The sequence below is a fragment of the Xenopus tropicalis genome, chromosome 1, assembly GCF_000004195.4.
Source record: "Xenopus tropicalis strain Nigerian chromosome 1, UCB_Xtro_10.0, whole genome shotgun sequence".
Taxonomy (NCBI): Eukaryota; Metazoa; Chordata; class Amphibia; order Anura; family Pipidae; genus Xenopus; species Xenopus tropicalis.
The window spans coordinates 195,903,641-195,926,424 of record NC_030677.2 but is presented as its reverse complement, the minus strand read 5'-3'; the positions used below and the strand labels follow the sequence as shown (position 1 = coordinate 195,926,424).

The 22,784-nt window shown below is 42.9% G+C and overlaps 1 protein-coding gene across 1 annotated transcript; it reads right to left on the bottom strand.

The window, feature by feature from the left end:
• Positions 1 to 148: 148 nt before the first annotated feature.
• prkaa1 (protein kinase, AMP-activated, alpha 1 catalytic subunit) lies at positions 149 to 22,080 on the bottom strand. The gene is made up of 9 exons (NM_001126962.1): positions 21,957 to 22,080; positions 13,525 to 13,666; positions 9,711 to 9,804; positions 6,490 to 6,634; positions 5,311 to 5,398; positions 4,486 to 4,710; positions 3,335 to 3,824; positions 2,297 to 2,423; positions 149 to 704 (listed from the first exon to the last, which is right to left on the bottom strand). The coding sequence occupies exons 1-9, from the start codon at positions 22,054 to 22,056 to the stop codon at positions 460 to 462; spliced, it is 1,656 nt and encodes a 551-aa protein (NP_001120434.1). The 5' UTR covers positions 22,057 to 22,080; the 3' UTR covers positions 149 to 459.
• Between the last annotated feature and the right edge of the window lie 704 nt (positions 22,081 to 22,784).

The following is a 22,784-nucleotide window of genomic DNA, read 5'->3' as shown; positions in this document are numbered from 1 at the left end:
TTGATATCCACATTTACTGCCCTTATTCACCAGACTGATCTATCCCAGTGGAGTTTAAGCTGCAGAATTATGGCCGGCATGCTTAAACCACTAAATTATCATGTGATCACTTCTATGTATTTCACAAGACAAGAAAAAAAATAACAAATTTAAGACAAGATGTTGAGGTTTATCTTGGGAATATGCAAAGTAGCCCAGTGCTCGATAAAATGTGCAATTAAAACTTTTGTCAACCTGAAAAATATATACAATTTATATGCGTTGACAAGGAACTATTAAAAATAATGATCACACTACGGATTGAGGTCTAACATAGTCTTGGAATCGTATGTGCAAATTGCATTGTGACAAGAGCTTTCAGCTGTTGGTCGGTCATAACTGGATTGAGACTGGAAGCATTTGGCTACAGATCACTGCATGCTTATTGCTCGATATGGATTCGCTTATGTTGCCGGAGGCCTATCGTGCAAGGATTTTTATTAAATTTGCACACATTTCAAAAAATTCTATGGTATGGCTTCCTGGCCTGGGGACTAGGTCGGCATTGGAAGAGTCCACTGATGAGGTTAAAGATGAAGGCCCTGAGCCGTCTGAAGACTTCGCTTGAATTTCAGGATCCGAGTCATTTTTTGGAGGTCGATAATTGCTAATGGAGCCTGATCGCCTAGGGGTGGCGCTTTCCGACTTGGCCTCAGTTACTTCATCTGAAAAGAACAATAGGCTTAATTATTTCCAGCAATTTATGGTGTAAAATGTATGTTGTTACTAGAATTATCTGTTATTTATAGAGTGCAGGATATATAGTGACAATTAATCTGTATATTTTTAGAGTGGGAGGAGACCATGAACTGGCCCCTACAGGATTTTCACACCTGCCACATATCAGGCTGATTTTTGGTCATATACTGGTCAGGTATGCCTGTTGGAGAGTCCTATACATGCGCAGATAAGATGCCAACCTGGCCTGAAGTGGTCGAATCAGCAGCTTCAATCTGCCCATGTATGTTCACCTTCAGACTCCCATTATCATAATGTGGTGAGCAGAATGCTACAATAGTAGTCCATGTCCCTCTGCTCCTAAATGTCTCCCTGCTTCCAGCTTTGTTAAATAGTAATAAAAGCAAAAAAATTTAATTGTGCCTTTCTTTTAGCACTTTCACCTTAACCCGATTGTTTCAGCTGGGGGAGCAGATTTGCGCTATAGGATAATGAGAAGGTAGCTGTCCACCTATAATGGAGATGCTACTGCTTCTATTCAGAGCTGGTAAGTTTTCTGTGATTGCTGAAGGCCACTTAATATATAAATTGCAATTTGCTCAATGTAAGGTTGAAGGGAGTTGCTGCTAGCAGCAGACAGGCCACACAATAGTATACTAGGAACTACTGTTGGAGGCTGTTATACACAGCAGAAAATGGCCGAATAAAAGTTCTGGAATGAGATCTAACAGCTGATATTGGGACACAGTAAAGCAGGCCACACACTGAATGATCTGGGGCTGATCTGCTAGTTTAACGTCGGGGATACAGGCCATTGGGGCAAGGACACCCATCAATGACCAGATACGGTCATCGCCCCAACAAGATTTTTTTAAACCCGTCTGATGAATATGTGCCCAATTTTTGCTGGATAAGCAAGACAGAGTGCCTCATACATGGGCAGATAAGGTGCCACTAGGAATGAAGGATCTGAATAGGAAGCCAAAATCTGCGCTGTGTGTGGCCATCTTAATTACAGCTTGGAGGAAAGTTGCAGCTCCACTAAACACTGTGAGCAGGAGCATTCTGACACAGTTTGATAGGGCTGGGAGCAGAGAGACAATGGCAGGACTCGGGCTGCTGCAGCAAAGTTCTGATTGTCACTCACAGTTATGACCATATCCTGGGAAGGAAGGAAAGGGCAAGCCCAGGTCTCACTTCATCTCTAATATTATAGCATTTTTAAGAAAAACAGTTTAAAACCATGTTTCTGGGGCACTAATCATTTAAAATAAGGTAAAATATAATACTAGGACATGAGGCTCCTTTAACACTGACGTGAACAAACATTACTGTTAGTGAGGTAATACATAAGCTACTGCATGAAGTACAATTTCAGAGGTAGAGTGCCATTCTGGGTTTAGACAAAGGCCCTTAAGTAATTAATATAAACAACTGACGGAAATGATGGGAACCCAGAGTTTTATTGCTGCGACTGCCTCTGTGACAGGCTGGTAGAAGGTAATAAAAACCATAAAAGGCATCAGCAGCCAAACATTTGGCATTACTATTCCGAAAGTAGCACAGAAATGTCACATACCGTCAATGCTGCGGAAATCCAGCAGGTAAGTTCTGCTATCCACTTGGTACAGCTGGAGGCTCATCTTAGTGTACATGCTAGTAACGGGATTCTTCCTTCTTACGCGCAGGTAGTATGGATTTACAACCTCAATATGGGAAAAATAATAAGGGAAATTAGTCTCTTGCACATGGATCAAATGTAGTCCCTTGCACATGGATCAATGCAGTTATGAATCTGTCGCTACAGACTTAAAGGAACAGTAACACCAAAAAATAAGTGGTTTAATGTAATTATAAAATATATTGTACTGTTGCCCCAACACTGGTAACATGGGAGTGTTTGCTACAGAAACACTTCTATAGTTTATATACATAAGCTGCTGTGTAGCTATGAAGGTAGCCATTCATAGGGGAAAAGGCTCATGTTATATAGCAGATAAGCTCTGTAGAACACTATATTATATTTCACAGACCTAATCTGTAACCTGCTAATTAACCTGCACCATTAATCCCTATTTCAATTGCCTCCATTGCTACACAGCAGCTTGCTTATATATATTATAGTAGTGATTCTGAAGCTAACACACCCATTCTAGCTGTGCAGGGCAGAGGTACACTTTATTATAATTACTTTAAAACACTATCATTTTTTTCGAGTTACTGTTCCTTTAAATGGACTTATCCATCCCATGAATGGGGGCCCACGCAGTGTTGGACTGGCCCACCAGCATACCAGGAAAACTCCCGGTGGGCCCAGGGGTCAGTGGGCCCTCCTGCTTCTGGTCATTTGGCCTGTTTCATGGTCATTACCTATTTCTGAATGGGAACAAAGAGGAGAAATAGATGGAAGAATAGATGCTAGCATGTAAATAAGAGAGACTAGGAGAATAAAGTGGTTTATTGAGAAAAGGAGGAAAAACTGTTCAGAGATTGGGCCCATGGTCTTAGGTTTTCCAATGGGCCCCTGGGTTCCCAGTCCGACACTGGGCCCACGGCACCTCTTCCCTTACAGTGTTAGTAAAAGCTTGCAGAAAGAAACCCAAGTGCAAGAGCTTACCTTCCACTCATAGCCCAGCTGTTTCATTGCTCGGCAAACCTCTGCCATGATATCGTTTGGGCGGCTCTGACTTCGAATGCCTAAATGCCATTTGGCTCTTCTCACACCAACCTGGTGTTTGGTCTTTTGTGGGTTTAACTCATCGAGAGTGTGTCGTTGCCGGGGTGACTCGGCCACTAAAAAGGGAACTCTCTCTGGGTGAGGCCGAGCAACTTGAGGCTCTTCCATAAAGGAATCCGGAGGGCTGGTAGCCAAATAGAAGTCTTTGGCCTCATTCATTATGCGGCGATTATCTATGATCAGATGGTAGGCGACTGCCAACGGGTCCTGGTGGTTGCGACTGTACAAGCAGCTCAGCACTTCCTCCTCCAAGCACTCGCACTTCTCACACACTTCTTTTAAGGCTTCGTCGTCTATCATATTGGAACTGTACGATGGATCCTCGGGAAACAGATATTTAGGAAGATCTAGCTTGAACCATTCATGTTCCCTAAGAGGCAGAGTATCAGTTTAGGAATACAAGAATATTAAATAAATCTAGTTTTTTACTTTTGTTTTACAGTAATGCACCGTTAAGCATAGACTCCGGCTTGGGACTCCTCTATTTACATGGGAGTAGGAGAAACAATAGGTTACCTGAAAGCAGTTCTAACATGGAGCACTGGCTCCTTCTGAAAGCTCAGACTCAGGCACAATAAAAGGCAAATCACTTGGGGTTCCAAAATGTTAGGCACCCCCAAGTGACTTTAATCGCTTACCTTGTACCCCCGGCTGGTGTCCCTGTTTGGAGAAAACAGCACCAGCCCGGGGTACCTGTAGCGAGCGCTTCCTCCTTCGTTTTGCTGGCAAATTCCCGGAGCATGTGCATTAGAGTAAAAAGCCGACTTCTCTGTTAAAGTTCCACTATTCACCCTACTGAGCATGCGCGCGCAAGCGAAAAGGAAGGAGGAAGCGCTGCACCTGCCCCGGGCTGTTGCTGTTCTCTCCGAGCAGGGGCACCAGCCCGGGGTAAAAGGTGGGCGATTTAAGTGACTTTTGCCTTTCCTTCTCCTTTAAATGGTATAGTGAATTATTTGCCATGTAAATAAGTGTAATTTAACAACATCATGACAGCATACCTTTAAGTGGTTTTTAACAGTTCAAGAACTTACCGAATATCTTTGATGGTTGCCCTTTTCATGGGATCCACCAGCAGCATGTGCTTTAGAAGGCTAATGACGGGAGGGTTCAGGTACTGGGGTGTGTAGAAGATGCCATCACATATCTTCTTAAAAAGTGTTGGCACATGATCATCATCAAAAGGGAGAGTTCCACAGAGTAACGCATACAGGATGACCCCGCAGCTCCATATGTCCACCTCTGGGCCAGCATAAAGCCTGCAACAACACATGGAGAGGTTCAATGCCTATTTAGTACAATCTGACTTACTGAGTAGGAAGGTGGCGGCAATGGGTTAGCTGTGGTGGGCCTGGGTCTGTTGGCAGATGAGCCCTTTTGGGGACAACTGGAGTTTAGGCACCATTCCAACCATAGCTCATTCTGGCCAAGATAGCTAGAATAGAGGGAAACTCTTTACAAGTTAGAATTTTCAGAGACTTCAATAAAAACCCCAGTGCCTCCAGGGATTCCACAGGGCCAGAAAAAGAAAAAAAAACATTTATTTTCTGAAGTTTACATTTAAAAAAAAAGGCCCAGTTGTCCTGCATGTTTTATGCCCAGGCACAGTACAAAAAAAACCAAAACAAACATTACATATACATTATAGCCAATAAAAAGAGGTTTTCACCATGTTCCTGAATCCTACCCGCAAACACACTCCAAATGCCATACACACTGCCCAAAGGAACAGACCAATAAACGATAAGGAGTTTGCTTACTTAGGTGATTCAGAGATTCATTTCTAACAGGCGGATACTGCTGCTACAGTGCCCGTCCCATATTTATTACATTAAGCCTCACTGAGGTTTACTACATACCTTCCTGAGATAACTTCCGGAGCAGCGTAATTAGGGGAACCGCAGCTGGTTCGTAGGAATTCACCATCAGCCATCATGTTAGAGAGCCCTAAATGCAGCATTGAAAAAGGTGGTAAGAGGTATTTTAATTGGCATAGTGCACCATGGGTATAAAAACAGGGTTTCCTTAAGTCCTATGCTACATATAACATTTTGCATTTATTCATAAGTGAGAGTTGCCTTGTTGCATTCTTTAGATCAGTGCCGGAACTAGGGGTAGGCAGAAGAGGCACAGGCTTAGGGTGCAACGCTGGTGGTGGTGGAGTTAAGCACATACTCTTGTCTGCCAACTCTCTAGTCCAGGCCCTCCGCTTCTGCTGAAATCCAGTTGCAAAACAGTTCTTTTTCTGCATCATTTGAAATCCTGGCAGGGGAGGAGGGACTAAAACATTGATTAAAGACAGCATGCAGGAACTACATAACCCACAATACATTGCACTGTGATGTTCCTTTCCTTATTGACACCACATGTGCAGGGAATTGTGGGATTGGGAGGATGCAGACTGAAGGCAGGCTGAGGACAGTCGACTACTGTTACATTTTATTTGAGTGCAGAGCCACCTCAGGGGTCTTAGGTGCCTGAGGCGGCCAAGTTGATGATGCCGCCCCCCCCACCCCCTCGCTTTCCTGTTTTGCATCAGAGGGGGGCGAGGAGGTTGCACATTGCTAGTGCAGAGTGCGTAATAGTGCTCTCTTCAGTAGAGGAGCCGACATTTTGCTTCAAAAATCGGAATTTCAGCTCTTTAAGTTACCGGGAGTGGCTTTTTGCCTCCTCCAGTAACTTGCTGATCGCTGCAGCCTGAGGTGAGTTTCTCAACTCACCTCATGGCAGCAGCGCCCCTGTTTGAGAGTCAAAGTAGCCAGCCAGATCAGCAGGGGAACAGGGGGCGGGGCTTAGGAAACTGTTCCAAACCATATTATTACATAAAAAAAATAAAAAAACCACTGCACATCTTTTAATTGACGTATATTGCATAGATGCTCGAAATTATGTTTACTTTAGTTGTGCTTGGGTGGAGTTGCCCTTTAATAAAGTACATGGAATAACAGCATCTGCAGGGACTGGCAGCATTCCCATCACCCTTAATGGAACAAACATTGCAAGAATGGGCAGCAAGAATGTAGAAGGCTCCGACTTACCAAAATCCGCAATCTTCGCATTCATGTGGGCATCAAGAAGAACATTCTCAGGCTTCAAGTCTCGGTGTACGACCATATGTCTATGGCAATAATCAACCCCGGAAAGAATTTGCTGGAATAAGCGCCGGGATTCTTTTTCATCCAACTAAGAGGAAAAAGTTCATTTTTAAATAAAACACAAAAATACACATTGATACTGAGGTTTTAGACCATAGCCCTCACACCCACACATTAGTGGCCCGGCTTATTAAAAGGGTTAAATTGCCTAAAAAGAAACTTCAAATGTGATGTGACAACATCAACCTATAAACCCAATTGGTTTTTCTTTGCTTTAATCTCATTTTTTTTTTTTCCTTTAATTATTTATCTGCAGCTGTCTACTCTGGCTCTTCTACGGCTATCTGGTTGCTATAGGCCTGTTACCCTAGCAAGTCAGGATAAAAAACAAATAGGAGAGGGCCTCTAAAAAATAAAACTGTACAAATGTATAAGTTTTTTTGGGGGGGGGGGGGTGCTAGGATCAATGCCCCCGACAACCAAAGCCAGGCTGAAAAAAAAAAGGCAGAATAGAGCTGCATTTGTTTCAAGGTTGCTAACAATAAGCCCATCTATAATATACTTAACAAGATAAATGCCCCCTTAAGCCAAATGTAGGGATGTGACTTAGTTTTGTGGGCAAAACTTGGCTGTTGAGGTCAATGACCAGAAAGAAAAATAAACATGGTGGTGCAGTCTGTACAGAAAAAAGCCCAACTTCTCCTGGCAGCAATGAGACACACAAGACACACAAGATCCAAAAATGTATAAGGTGTCACTCAAAGACAAGCAAGATAGGGGGTGTCAATGGGCCACCTCTCTTAGGGTGAAGACACGCAGAGCTACTAGTAGCAGCTACTTGTCGGGGCTACGAAAATAGACAATGCTGATCATTTACTGATAACTGTCTCTATGTGTGTTTTAGCAGAGGCAATTCTCAGTATTGTCTATGGCAGGGGATTTTCTGGTGTTTAGTAGTCGTGACAAGTAGCTGCTACTAGTAGCTCTGTGTGTCTTCACCCTTAAACAGATCGCTGCCAGACAGTGCTTGGATTCTAGGGGGTAGCCAGTTCCTGTGCAGAAGCTTGCATCAATCCTGTAAGGAGGAAAAGGCAGCATGCAAAAGGGCAAGACTTGTACTATGCTGTAGGCAATATAGTCATTTATGACCTCGTGGGCAGTATGCAGTGATCCCCAACCAGCGGCTCGTGACATGTTGCTTACCACCACTTTGGTGTTGTTCCCAGTGGCCTCAAAGTAGGTGCCCAATTTTAAATTTCTAAAGCTGCCCATATAATGTATGGGCCACTTTAGTATGAACACCATACTGCAGCTTGCACTCAGGAGCACTCCCCTCAGTGCGGTTATGGCCGGCATTGCTCGGATAGTTTATTAGAGCATGGAAAGGTCTCCTTACTGCCTCCCTATGACACAGCTAAGGAACAGGCAGGCTTTTGGACTGGGAGAATAAAAATTGTATTTTGGTGTTATGTTTATGTAAACACAAGACATATTACACATGCAGGTGCGTTAGTGTAGAAAACAATTCCCCTGTGCATCACTGCTGGAAGGAAACATGATTTACTGCAAAACAATCCCTCATTCATGGTAATAAGCTTATAACACACAGTGTCCTTATAAAACTCCTCGTCATTGCGCGGTTACAAAATGTGGCAAACCCATTGGAGGAGGAACATGTGCAGATCAAACATTTGGGTTATAAGAACTTGGCTTTACATATAACACGGGATCAGCATTTGCCATGCTTGAATGTTAAAGTGGACATGTCACCTATGACTTGCAGCATCTCTCTGCTGGATTTCCTACTGGCCCCGTCCCCCAGGGATAGTAACCATACACCTGGCAAAGCTGTACCACAGGCCTATGCTATAATGTCTCCATCCATCACACTTATGTTTTGCTATGGTGCAGACTTGGCCTTACCCCTTGCCCTCTTAGCAGAAGAGGATTATTTTGCATCAGATTCTATTACAGACAAAGCTCATTTCCTGCTGGATGGTTTCCAACAACCTGAAGCTTAGCTTCTCAACAGCTGCCCAGAGCCCACTGAGCATGTGCAGTGCCACTGACACTCCTAACAAAATGCAGGATGGCGTGCTTCTGTGACAACTCTGAATGCCTGGAACATAACTTTTATAGGGCTGCTGGGCTGTAAAAAGGACAGTAAATACCTATTTTTAACATAAGTTGAATGAATAGAGCTTAATACAACTGCCTATTCTTTTAATTAAGAAATATCTTTGGTTTCTGTTATTTCTGACACTAAACAAGAATATGAAAAATCTGAGGCCAGTTTCACTTTAGTACGTCTTGTCCCTTCCGGTCCTGGAGAACTTCAAAATAAAACTAAATTACCAGTCTACTAAGAAGCCCCTCATAATGAGCTGCTCAAAGGCTGCTACTTAAAAAAAGGGAGTGGTTTGTTTGTTTAAGGTAGATAATAAGTTCTGAACAAATTGCTCTGTTTATAAAAGGAGGTGGAGAGTTCAGTGAACAAGCCCAACCTTCAAATTAGAGTTTTATAATGGCAAAAAAAATAGAAAATATTGATTTTTAATTTAAAAAATAAAAATAAAAACAATAGACAGAATGTGCTCTAATACTATTTAAATGTGCTCATTTTTAGCAAAAGTATATTTAGGAGTATACTGTCCATTTTCATACATAAAAAATGCCAACAATATTCACTTTTGGGCTACAGTTCCCTTTTAAGGAACTAAAGTTCAAATCTGGAGTGAAGAAAAAGGTGGCATTATGCAACAGGGAGGCCAAGCTGGGTTCCAAACGAGATAAAGGAACCACTTGAGCTTATGGGAAGGTGGGCACATATTATACATGCACTAAACATTCGGTTCTCCAAACAGGTAACCAATTCAGTTAAAAAAAATGCTGCTCCCAATGGGTAACAGGTCCACTTTACAGGTAGTTACACAAAGCCAAGGCATATTAGGTGCAGTTATTTGCCATGATATGGCAATAACTTACAGGGGCTTAGGTTCCCATGTCTAGCACTAGAATGTCCTTCTGAAAGAAAATACATGTTAACATATAAACCATATGATGGATTATTACAGAGAAAGGTTCAATGGGCACAGCAACAATGTATCATGGCCCAGATAAACCTCATTTACACAGGTACAGTAAAGCTTTAACCAAATTCTTACCTTCCCATTCTTACATATATAATCAAATAGTTCCCCGCCAGAAACATATTCCATAACCATAAAGATATCTGTTGGTGTGCTGATGACCTGGTACCTAGGGAGAAAAATAAACAAAAAACCAATAAGTCAGAGGGACATCTAAATAATGAGCTTTTATTACTTGGGGTCATGTAAATCAATAAGCTTTAGATACAGGTATACAACCTATTATCCAGACTGCTCAGGGCCTGGGGTTTTTCCAGATAAGGGGTCTTTCTGGAATTTGGATCTCCATACCTAGAATTGTTTTGCCAATTTGCCTCCAATAAAGATTAATTATATCTTAGTTAGGATCAAGCACAAATAAATCTTTTTAAAAAATTATTGGGATGGCTTTCCTGTAATTCGGAACTTTTTCCAGAAAACGGATCCCATATCTGTATAGAGAGTCACTATACCTTGACATTTCCTGCAATATTGCTTGCTTATCCCAGGTTGGGGGTAAGGGAAGGGTCCAATTATAAACAGGAGAAAAAAAAAAAAAGGGGGGGAGGGGGCTTTTAAAGCTATTGTAACATGTTCCATTTGAATACCCATGCTGAATAATATATGTATGTAATATATATATATATATATATATATATATATATATATATATATATATAATCAATGTGATAAAAGAAACTCTATACGGAGGTGTCTCTGTTGACGAGAGTGCATTGATGAACACAATGACCACATTCCAAAATAGTATCATCAAATCCCTTAAGGTCTACTGTAAATTAAATTATAACACAATAGAATAGCTATGGAAGACGATAAGCTTGCGATTAGTCAGTCACAAAAAACTGTGAATTTAGGCAAGGCCAACACTGCATTTTTCATCAGACAAATTAACAGAAGGTTAAAAAAAAAAACCCCCAAAAAAACCCAACAGGTTAATAGGTTACAATTACAAAAAGAAAAAGACACCAATGCAGAAAGTCTGGATGGGGGAGACATTAGTCCCCATAATTAGTACATCTGTATCCTGTTACTTTGCAGTTTGTCTATTTTCTTAATATTTTGTGACTTTCGCAACTGTAGCTGATGATGCACTTAGTCACCTTTCATAGAACCACCCTGACATATCCTGTTGTGCAACTGTCTGTTAAAGACACAAAGTAGCTGGGCATCACAAGTGAATGCTGTTCAGATTAACCCAATGCCCCAAGACACACACACACAAATGGCGCATGTCTGAAGATAAAGCAGCCCAGTAACACTGATATCAACATCCAGCCCAAATGACGTCCCTCTAAAGCTGCCCATACATATGTAGATTTTTCTTTATCACAAAATGATCATTTAGGGCTCTGGCACACGGGGAGATTAGTCGCCCGCAACAAATCTCCCCTGTCACGGGCGACTAATCTCCCCGAACTACCATCCCAACGGCGAAAATGTAAGTCGCCGGTGGGACGGCACACGCTGCCTCGCGAGGCATTTTCGGTGATTTGCCAAAATCGCCTGCGCAGCGTGTGCTATCCCACCGGCGACTTACATTTTCGCCGGTGGGATGGTAGTTTGGGGAGATTAGTCGCACGTGACAGGGGAGATTCGTCGCGGGCGACTAATCTCCCCATGTGCCAGAGCCCTTAGCACAGGGATCCCCAACCTTTTATACCCGTGAGCCACATTCAAATGGAAAAAGTGTTGGAGAGCAACGCAAGCATGGACAAAATTTCCTGGGGTGCCAAATAAGGGCTGTTATTGATTATTTGGTAGCCCCTAAATTGACTGGAAGCCTACAGGAGGCTCTGTTTGGCTTTACCCTGGGTTTTTATTCAACTAAAACTTGCCTCCAAGCCAGAAATTCAAAAATAAGCACCTGCTTTGAGGCCCCTGGGAGCAACATCCAAGGGGTTGGTCAGCAACATGTTGCTCACGAACCACTGGTTGGGGATCACTGCCTTAGCAGTACAATTTGTCCGACAATTTCAAATTCTATTGTCTAGTTGCAGCTAGGAAAATTACCTCCTTGGTCCTGCAAACAATTGGACAATGGGCAAATTTCAATATTAACAGACTGCCCAATCAGTTTTCTGACCGATGTCGGATAAAAGATCGACAGACGTAGTACGATTGTTCAGTGCCCACTAACGGTTTTGATGTATCACACTGAAATTGGGTTGTTAAGTATAGAAAAATTGTTAAGTGTATGGTCAGCTTTACACTGTCTGTCCAACCAATCGTTACTGACTTCTGCGCCTGCGCTGATTTATGGCTCAGGACCAGGATATAAAGGCATGGGGGTGTTATAGGGCTACTGCACCTCAGGGGCTGGCTTTAGCTGCCCTTTAAACATACATTATACACCTATGCTCACCATAAGTATCCTCTGTAGCTATAAATATGAGCCAAAGTTCAATGATAACACAACATGAAAAGGGTTAAATACAGAGAAATAAGTAGGAGGGGAAATTATATGATAACAGGATCTTATTAAATCTATCGGGCAAGGCGCCCCAACTAAATAGTAACTCCTCACTGGTGCTGCCTGACAGGTGATTACACTAAGTGGCCAATCCATCCCATGTCAGTGCAGCCAATTACCAGTAGAAGAACACAAACGCTGCCGACTGATGCCAAGTTAACCAGTTGCTCCCCATTGTCCCTCTGCCACACACACGCCATCTCTTTCTTCAGTCGTCCAGAATAAATTACCGACACTGGGGCTTTAGCTCAAGTGACAGACTCCTGTGCCAACTGCAGCTGGAAAGCAAGTTGCCTTTTATACCAGAGCCTGAACCTTTTATTGGCCATACTGCACATATACATTAAAACTGCACAACACAAACCAGAATGGGGATAGATCAATGACTCAATGTTGGCACTGATTGCCTGGCTGCTGTCAGTATCCCTTACCCTGTGCCAATCCCTGTACAAGAAATACCAGAGATCTGGCCAGTCAAGGCCAAGCAAAGATTCAAGCCAAAATGCACAGGAGCAAGCCACTCTAGTTAGCCATACATAAGCAGATTGTTGGGCAGGTTAGCCAGGGATACTGACAGAACACAGGCTCAATTTCATCTGTTTGGGAATCATTGATGACTTTTAAAAGTATATGTTTGACGTAACTTGCATTAAAAGGCTAGTTCACCGTTAAGTTTTTAGCAACTTTGCAATTGGTGTTTTTTCTAAATAATTCACCTCTCTTCTACATCTTTCCACCTTTCAAATGGGAGTCGCTCACCCCAAAAGCCAAGAAACACTTACTCTGTAGGCGACAATTGTATTATTACTACTAATTGCAATTTGTCTCAAAATATCATACCAACAGTTAATTTAAAGGTGAACTACCCATTTAATATAAGAATTTCCCTTTATATACACACTTCTCAAACATATATTTAAAATGGCTCATAAAAGGCAACTACAGAGCTATTACAAATGATTCCCAAAATGAGGAGCTTTAGCCACAGGACAGCTGAACTGTAGCCACATTTTACGTGTTAGTGTTAACAACAAACCACCTAAATCAGAAGTGCATTTCCTGTTGTTCCCTCCAGCTTGCTTCCCTTTAACACACCACCCTTGATGCACGCTTGGCACAATGCCATGTCATTCTTGTCAGCTTTTAAATTTAGATATCCCACTCAATTCTCTGTTACATGTCATTAACAGGCAGGGAAATAGCCGCCCCCCCCCCACCTACAAAGCATAATAACACAGTATTACACCAGACATGATGGCCACCCTACAACTCTTGAACTACAACTCCCTCCAGCAGCTGGAAGTTGTAGTTCAAAGGCAGGGTGCCTAGCTCTGGGGTCCAAGCTATACAGATACCTACAGCTTAATGATATGAGGATGTCTGAAGAGCTTCAGATTCTGGATCTCACGGCGAATTTTCCCAACCACGTCAAGGCTGCGGATCTTCTGCCGGTTTAAAATCTTCACGGCGACCTTGTGCCCTGTAAGCTCATGCTTGCCAACTGGGGAAACAAAAAGATTATTATTAGTGGCAGAGATATCTATTATATTTACTAATACCTAGATACATTATCATGATTTCAATATTAAGCGGCACTGTATATCCTGATGCACTGGGCAAAGCACTGAATTCATGCACCTAAAGGCTTTTTAAAGGAATGTTAAAGTCTACGGTACATGGGCTCAGCTAAGGCCTACAGGGACAGTAGGGCTATTTACCATCCCTTCTGCCTCCCAAGTTGGGGCGTGGGCGTATTGAAAACATACTGTACTGTGCCCGTGCCCAGCTTATATTGGTACAAGGGATATCTGGGAATAGTGAAACATGGCGGCATGGCGCTGGGAACGAAAGCACATCAGGCTGCTGTGGGGTAAAAGGTTAGTGAGTTTTGGCACAGGTGTGTGACTAAAGCTGCCCATTTATAAGCCAATGAAAGCTGCTAAGTTGCTCCTCCAAACCAAGTCGCCAACTTTTTGGCCCGTGTATGGGGGGGTGCTCAGGGCTACCTAATTGCCAGTTATCTTCTAGAAAATCAGGCAGATATTTATAGGAATAATTTAAAGATTCTGACACTCGAGGGCCACTTCGGTGCATGGGTACAGCCCTCACCTGACAGCTTCTGTATTCCCTCAGTACGTCCAAATCACTAGCTCAGTAAGTAGGTGGCCAAATTGGCCAGAGATCTGCTTGTATGGAGAGCCAGCCAATGTGCATAGCGCGCTTAACAAATTGGCACAATTAGGGGGCGATCACAACTGCCTCCTTGACCAATATCCAGACGAAAATAGGATAGACATGTACCGGGCAGGTTTGAAGTTGTGCCATGCAAGAACCACACCAGCAGCTTGTTGCTGTACTTACTGGCAAGTTCTGAGATATAGATAGATAGATGATAGATAGATAGATGATAGATAGATAGATAGATATATATATGTGTGTATATATATATATATATACACACTCATTCCTTGCTTTGGCCCCATATGTTCTAGCAGGCAGGTGGGCAAACTGAACACCCATCCACTCATTTGGTTCCCAAGTCACACAAGCGGATCTCCACATGCTGGCCCGTTTGAGAAAATGGTTCCACCCAGTGATTTTAATTTTCCTTCTCCTTTAACTGCCTGTGGAGCAGCGAGCTGTAGTTCAACAATAACTAGCATGCTTCAGGTTGTGCAGTCCTGACAGACTCTTATTTATACTTATACATTATTTATACTTGTACATTATTATGAGGGCATTAAGCACTGACATTGCAGCCACTGATTAACTTAATATTTGATAGAGGGAACAAACAAAGTTGCATAGTTTATTTCTAGTGCAACTACCAACACACACAGTGGGGCAATGGTCACATCAGATAAAGCCGCACCTCTCCCACAGGAGTTCCAGCACTGCCCTTGTTAGGAGAAAAGCCTAGTGTTCAGCCTTTGTTATACTCCTGCATGAAAGTCATTCTGACTGGCGAGTCACATGGCGCCCAGCCAAGCTAAACACCACTTGCCTTACTATAAACATAAAGAGAACCATTCTCCCTGCAAGCAAGAGGGGCCACAGGCCTTCTACTGGCCACTTATTTTGCTCTCTTTGATTACACAACAGCAGCAGCTCTGTGCACAACAAGATGTCCTCTTTGCCTGTTATTTTTGTTGACATACCAGTTCCACCGTAACATTCCACATTAAAGGGGAACTCCACCCAGTGCACAATGGAAATGTTATGTTAAGCCACTCTCCACTGTGAATATTACTGCAATCAAAAGCAGCAGCTGTCTAGTTGCTTATATTGTCTGCACTGCTAGATCTGAATCGTGAAATAATGTAGCAGAAGTCAGCCCACTAACAGACCTGGAAGAGAACAAACTACTACATTGCTACATGTTTCAGGAGTCAGACTCAGTGAACAAAAAGATTTAAAAAATGCTGCTTGCCAAAGGAGTTACATTTACAAATAAACTTTAGGAATACTGTCAAGGGAAACACCTTTTTTAAAAAAATTCCATCAATTAATGGAGCTTCTCCAGCAGGATCCTGTATTGTAATCTGTTTTTTGAAAGTGCAAACAGAATTTTTTTATATTTAAATTTTAATATTTCACATGGGGCTAGCCATATTCTTCAAGATAGCAGCTCCCAGTAGGTATCAGAATAGCACTCAATAGTAAGAAATCCAAGTCCGGCTTGGGACTCCTCCAGTTACATGGGAGTAGGAGAAACAATAGGTTAGCTGAAAGCAGTTCTAATGTGTAGCGCTGGCTGAAAGCTCAGACTCAGGCACAATGCACTGAGATGGCGCCTACACACCAATATTACAGCTACAAATACATTTGTTGGTTCAAGAATAAAATTTTAAATGGTAGAGCAGCAAATCTATGTCTACCCACTACTTGCTGCAAATTCACCAGGCATAGTGTTGGCCTTTGTATACACACGTGGTGGATTTCGGCAGTTCGGTGGGCGCACACAGGCTGACGCCAGTCACTACGCACCACTGGCCTTACACACTGTTTCCAGGCAAGAGAACCAGTTTATTAGTCTGATGGTAGTATCCCTTTACTTCACCATTGTATGTGTATAGGTGACATTTGTTACTCACTACAAGGTAAGGTGTGGTGCCCCTCGGGGGGGGGCACAGGGGTACTATCATTGTGTCAGTATGGGGAGAGTTGTGCAATCAAACTGCTCATGTATCTGTTTCCACTGCCATATGATATAGGAGAAACACACCCAGTTGATTTTGCTTCAGCTTATTGGCTTGTATATGGTTTGTGTTTGTGTTTGTTTGTTTTTTTAAACTAGCACTTTTTATTATTGCATGAGGGGATCCATTTGCTGGAAAAAAACAAGTCCAATATTGCTTTATGGCAGGGACCTCTTGTATTGGTTGTATTTTTGATGTATACACTCATCTATTGCACAACAATGCAGGATGACTTGGACTTTAAGGGCTTTGGCACACGGGGAGATTAGTCGCCCGCGACAAATCTCCCTGTTCGCGGGCGACTAATCTCCCCGAGTTGCCATCACATGCCATCCCACCGGCGAAAATTTAAGTCGCCGGTGGGATGGCACACGCGGCGGCGCGATTTCGGCAAATCACCGAAGTTGCCTCGCGTGGCAGGTGATGGCAACTCGGGGGGATTAGTCGCCCGCGAACAGGGAGATTTGTCGCGGGCGACTAATCACCCCCCCGTGTGCCAGAGCCCTAAATACAAGCCAAAACAAAAGTGCTGTTCCATAAAGCAGATATGGTATCGGACGTAACAGCCCCACAAACAAGTTAGTACATGGGCAGAAATGTACAGTATAACTGTGCTACGGGATCATATTACCTCAATTGCCTCTGGCAAAGCTTGTGTTAATAACTCAGCTATTACTGGTACAGCCCTGCATATACTGGCACCTCTGTGCATGTATACACTTATTTGTATAACAATGGACTATACAGTGGAATATCTTACTGCCCATTTATCACATTTACAGGGCAGGGGGAGGATCCTGTAGGTCTCAGTAACCCAAATTGATCTGACATCTGATACAGTATATATATATATATATGTAATTAATTCAGATTCTCATTACATGGCAGCTCAGAAACCAGGGTGTCCTGCATCAGAATTTAGTAATTAGCCCCATGCCATTGGTTACTGTTACAAATGAACTGGATTTACTGTCAATAATTTGCTACAACCCTTAAGCTTAGCTTCTCAACAGCTGCCCAGAGCACACTGAGCATGTGCAGTGTCGCTGACAAATCCAAGATGGCGAGCTCCTGTTCTCAACTTTTAAGGCCTGGATCGTTACTGTTACAGAGATATTTGGCATTTCTAGCTATAGAGCTTTTTAGCATTTATTTCTCCTCTAAGTAGCTGAGAGAGAAGGCAACAAGTGTAGGGAGTGTGTGTGTGTGGGGGGGGGGGGTCATAACTTTATATTATATCAGATAATATAGGTAATGTTGTTTGCAAGTTTAACACAAGGAGTACACTACACAACTGTGCAAACAGTTGTGTCATTGTATGGTAAATAGCTTACAACATACATTGTCAGGGGGTTGCATCCTATTTGTTTATGCATAAACAACAGTGGGTCTGTAAAACATCAAAGTCACTTTTTGTGGAAGTGCGATTTCACTTAGTGACTGGCGTCAGCCTGTGTGCGCCCACCGAACTGCCGAAATCCACCACGTGTGTATACAAAGGCCAACACTATGCCTGGTGAATTTGCATCAAGTAGTGGGTAGACATAGATTTGCTGCTCTACCATTTAAAATTTTATTCTTTTATTCTTAAAATTCGATCATTTGACACCAAGCCCCATAGGCTGCCACAGAAAGACTATTTCCTGCATGTTGCTTCTGGGTCTACCTAACAGATAAGAAACTAACGAGCTATTAAACTATGTCTAAATAAATAGTTTCACCGGTCCTTTAAATCAGTGATCCCCAACCAGTGGTTCGTGAGCAACATGTTGCTCCCAGTGTCCCCAAAGCAGGTGCTTAATTTTAAATTTCTGGCTTGGAGGCAAGTGTTGATGGCATAAAACCAATTGTAAAGCCAAACAGAGCCTTCTGTAGGCTGTCAGTCCACACAGAGGCTACTAAATAGCCAATTATAGCTCTTATTTGCCGCCCCAGTGTTGCTCCCCAAGACTTTTTCTGTTTGACTGTGGCTCATGGGTATAAAAGGTTGGGGAACCCTGCTTTAAATGATCACAAAACAAAAAAGTCTAATCCCTTGGCCTGTATACAGGCCCCAACAGGACTGATCAGCATAGAACGCTCCGTGCAGTTATATCAAACCGGCTTTGCACCAGCGCTGATTATATCAGACAAGCGGAAACGCCTACAGATGACATTTTCCAACTCAAACCATCATCTGATAAAACGATCAAACACATTTAAAGGGAACCTATCACCCTAAATTTGCTTCACCCACCAGAGGTGCTAGCAATTTTAGGGTGATAGGTGCCCTTTAAGACCCATTAAATGCTAAGTTTTTTTTATTTTACTTACAAATTTCACATTTACAAATACATTTACAACATTCTCCCACTCTTCACTCCTGGTTCTGACTCCGGCTCCAAACAACTTAGCTGACATCACATCTACTCAAGCAAAGAGTCATTTCTTACAATGAATAGTGTTTCTACACAGGTGTGCTTCTGCCACACTGTTTCAATAATCAGAACCAGGGCCACCAACAAAGTGTTACTTCACTCAAGTGCCCCAAAATGGAAAGGCTCCATGTAAGTCACAGAATGGGTGGGGCTTGCAGGGAATGGGTGGAGTTTAAGCATAATTAGGATGTGGTTGAGTGATCGGGGGCATGACCATGTGGCAAAAGGCCATCTTTCATCACTAAGACCAATTTACTTATTTACTTGGCAGCCAACCAGTTAAGGGGCCCAGTTTACTGGTGGGTTAATGACTAGGCCCCTTGGGGGGGGGGGGGCTACTAACAGTAATATGGAGCCCCATGGTTACTGATGGTAACTCTAATCAGAACTGCCAATGCAAATACATATACACGCAGCAGTAATGGATATTGGAAAGCGGCTTAGAATTACATTTTCTTGCAATGGGCAAAACGCTATTTTTTGGCTCTACTTTCCCTTTAAGGCCCATTAAAAGTGTGGGATGAAATGGACGATCCATTTATACTGACATTTCTATTTTAAGCAATAAGACTGCTGCACATATCATAGTATAATAAAAATTTATGGCATTCTCTTAGATCAAGCCCTGCCTCGGTTCAATACCTAATGGAAGAAACGTGCAAGGATTAAGCACACAGATATTTCTGATATAGTACCTTATTTCAGTGAATCATGTGACACTAACACCAATTTTATAGTGAATAATGCAGCCCCTACCATAAAATATAAGGATATTATAGTTACTGACATAGCCTCTTGCCTCTATATTATCATTAATCTCCTCAGTGACAAATACAGGGGGTGCATTATTTATAACAAAACAAGTTCCAGTAAGTCACGTGACAGAATTCACATCACTGAGCATCTATTAAAATCAATATCACTAAGCACCAATTATAAGCATATAATTTACAGAATATCCATGGCTCTTGTGTATTATGCTGAGAATATAAAGCAAAAGGCTGACTCCTGAGTGCTACCCATTTACCTCCATCTGGATTAAACTGCATTATACGTGCCAAAGGTGAATGGGTATTGATCCAGGGAGGGCTGCAGTGTTTTTATTACCAACACAAGAAGAGTCGAGCAAGACTGTAAAGGGCAAATCAGGCCAAGGAACAATAAAGCTTGAAAGAGTGGGTCATTTTATTAATTAACTTACTGCCCTTAAAGGAACAGTAACACCACAAAATGAAAGTGTTTTAAAGTAATTCAAATATAATTTACTGTGGCCCTGCACTGGTACAACTGGGGTGTTTGCTTCAGGAACACTACTATAGTTTATATAAATAAGCTGCTGTGTAGCCACGGGGGCAGCCATTCAAGCTGGGAAAAGAAGAAAAGGCACAGGTTACCTAGCAGATAACAGATAAGACACATTGTATTCTACAGAGTTTATCTGTTGTTATCTGCTATACAAGCTGTGCCTTTTCTCCTTTTGAATGGCCGCCCCCATGGCTACACACCAGGGTATTTCTATAAATTGTAGTAGTGTTTCTGAAACAAACAAACAACTTTTACCAGTGCAGGGCAACAGTACACTATAGTTTAATTTCTTTGATATATTTTCATTTTTTGGTGTTACTGTTCCTTTAAGGTGGCCATACACACTGAGATCTGCTCGCAGGGCGATATTGGGCTAATTCAGGCTTATTCAGTAGTTGGGCCCTGGGGCCAGACAATTGAATTAGGAAGATGGGTGTAAGTAAAGTGGGTTAGGGGACCGCATCAACGAGCCAATGCGGTTCCCGATCCGATGAAATTTTTTAACCTGTCCGATCGATATCTGACTGATTTCAGGCCAGATATCGGTCGGGCAGGCCCGTCGGTAGTGCCCATACATGGTCCGATAAGCTGCCGAGTTGGTCTAAGCGACCGATATCAACAGCTAGAATCGGCCTGTGTATGGCCACCTTTAGGGTGAAGACACACAGAGCTACTAGTAGCAGCTACTTGTCGTGGCTACAAAAATTGACAATGCTGATCATTTACTGATAACTGTCTCTATTGTGTTTTACAAGAGGCAATTCTCAGTATTGTCTATGGCAGGGTATTTTCTGGCGTTTAGTAGCTGCTACTAAGTAGCTCTGTGTGTCTTCACCCTTAGACATAGCCATTATACCTGGGGGATATCAGCTGTGCAAGTGCTTTCTAGTGCTGCAAGCTCAGGAGACAGCAGCTGTCCCTTCTGTGCTCACCAGTCTGCCCCGCCACCATGGAATTAACCGGATTAGAAGCAGCAAAAAAAAAAAATATATATATTTTCCTATGATTTACATGCAACTCATTATATGCACTCAGTGATGCATCTGGCACCAGTTAAAGTGATACTTTTACAGAACAGTGTTGATATCACTTTAAAAAAAAAAGCTTTACCGTGCTACAATTAACCCACTGCAGCGCCCTGTTACGCGTGTTGAACACACTGGATTACAGCTAGAAAGCTTCATAAAGTGACAACACAATTACGGAGCCACGGGCAGCACAGAAATGAAAGGGTTAAATCTGCCTGAAGGCAGGTAACAAATTGTCTTTTGTTTTTTTCCTCATCCCTTTTCCTGTGCTCTGTTTGTAACAATGTGTCGGGTAAGAGCAGGCAGCTGGGAAAACAATTTCTGGAGTCAGAACCAGCACTGCAAAGTCAGAACACTATGGTCTATAGAAATGACATTTAAAACGAACTAAGACTAATGTTTAATTAAGAAATATTAGAAAGTTGCTTGGAATTTCGTTTTCTTTTATTATGCAAAATAACAAAGTTAACCCTTTAAAGAATGGCAAAATAAGAACGGGAATAATTTGGGGGAAAAAAAACAAATTTAAAAAAATATGTTAAGGAACGTCACAAAAGCCTCCCTGCCAATGTCTAGACTGCTCCGTTACAAGTTTCCCACCCCCTGAAGTGGAAAGGGATTGGAACAGCCCAAAAGCCTACAGACGAGGCAATAAGGATAACAGGAAGGTACCACCATGCCGTGGGGGGAAAGGGAAGCAGTCCCGCCCAGTTCAAGGTATTTACCCTATGTGCCCTGCATTCAGGGCTGCTCCCCTTGCCTATCCCTCCATTTCCCAGTCATTTCCCCACACACTCAAGATCCTCTTTCCACAAGCCCCCCCTCTCTATCTCCCTCCATACCTTTCACTTTGCCAAACGTGCCCACCCCGAGCGTGTCGCCCAGTATATAGTGACCGATCTTCACCCTCCCGTCATGATGCTTCTGTTTATCCGCCGCCATCTTCATGAGCGAACTGAGCCTGCGCATCGCCGCGCGTTCCCGACAAACAAGCCAGCGCGGGCACAGAAATCGCCTCCTAGCGGGAACGGGAAAAAGGTGGCCGTATCTTAGCAACAGGGCACGGCGACGTACGAGCACGCACACGTCACTTGTCTGAGGCGGAGACGTAGTGCGTCGGGGTTATTGGTTGGTGTTGCAAGGGGGTGTGGCGAATACCGGACGCCGCTAGCGGATTGGCTAAGAACATGGCGGGCTATAGGGTGACAGCGGCCGGGTTATTGGGCTGCAATGTTAATAAAATGGCTTGGGAAAACTATACGCTTAGATCTGTGCGTGGAAAGATAGAAATATATGATGTAATGTCGCCAATGGGGTACAGTGACGTGCTTGGTGCTATATTATAGGAGTGATCAAGGTAGGGCTGCCATCATGCCAGGCAGGTGGAATTCCTATCAGGGTCATGTGGCTGGGAACGTAACTAGAACTTGGGCCAGCAGATGGGTTGGGGCGGTTCCTGGGCATAGTAGTGTAAGGGTGAAGACACTGAGCTACTAGTAGCAGCTACTAAAATAGACAATGCTGATCATTTACTGATAATTGTTGCTATGTACGTTTTAGTGGAGGCAGTTCTCAGTATTGTCTATGGCAGTGTCATTTCTGGCATTTAGTAGCCATGACAAGTAGGTGCTACTAATTAGCAACATGTGGCTTCACCCTAATGAGCATGC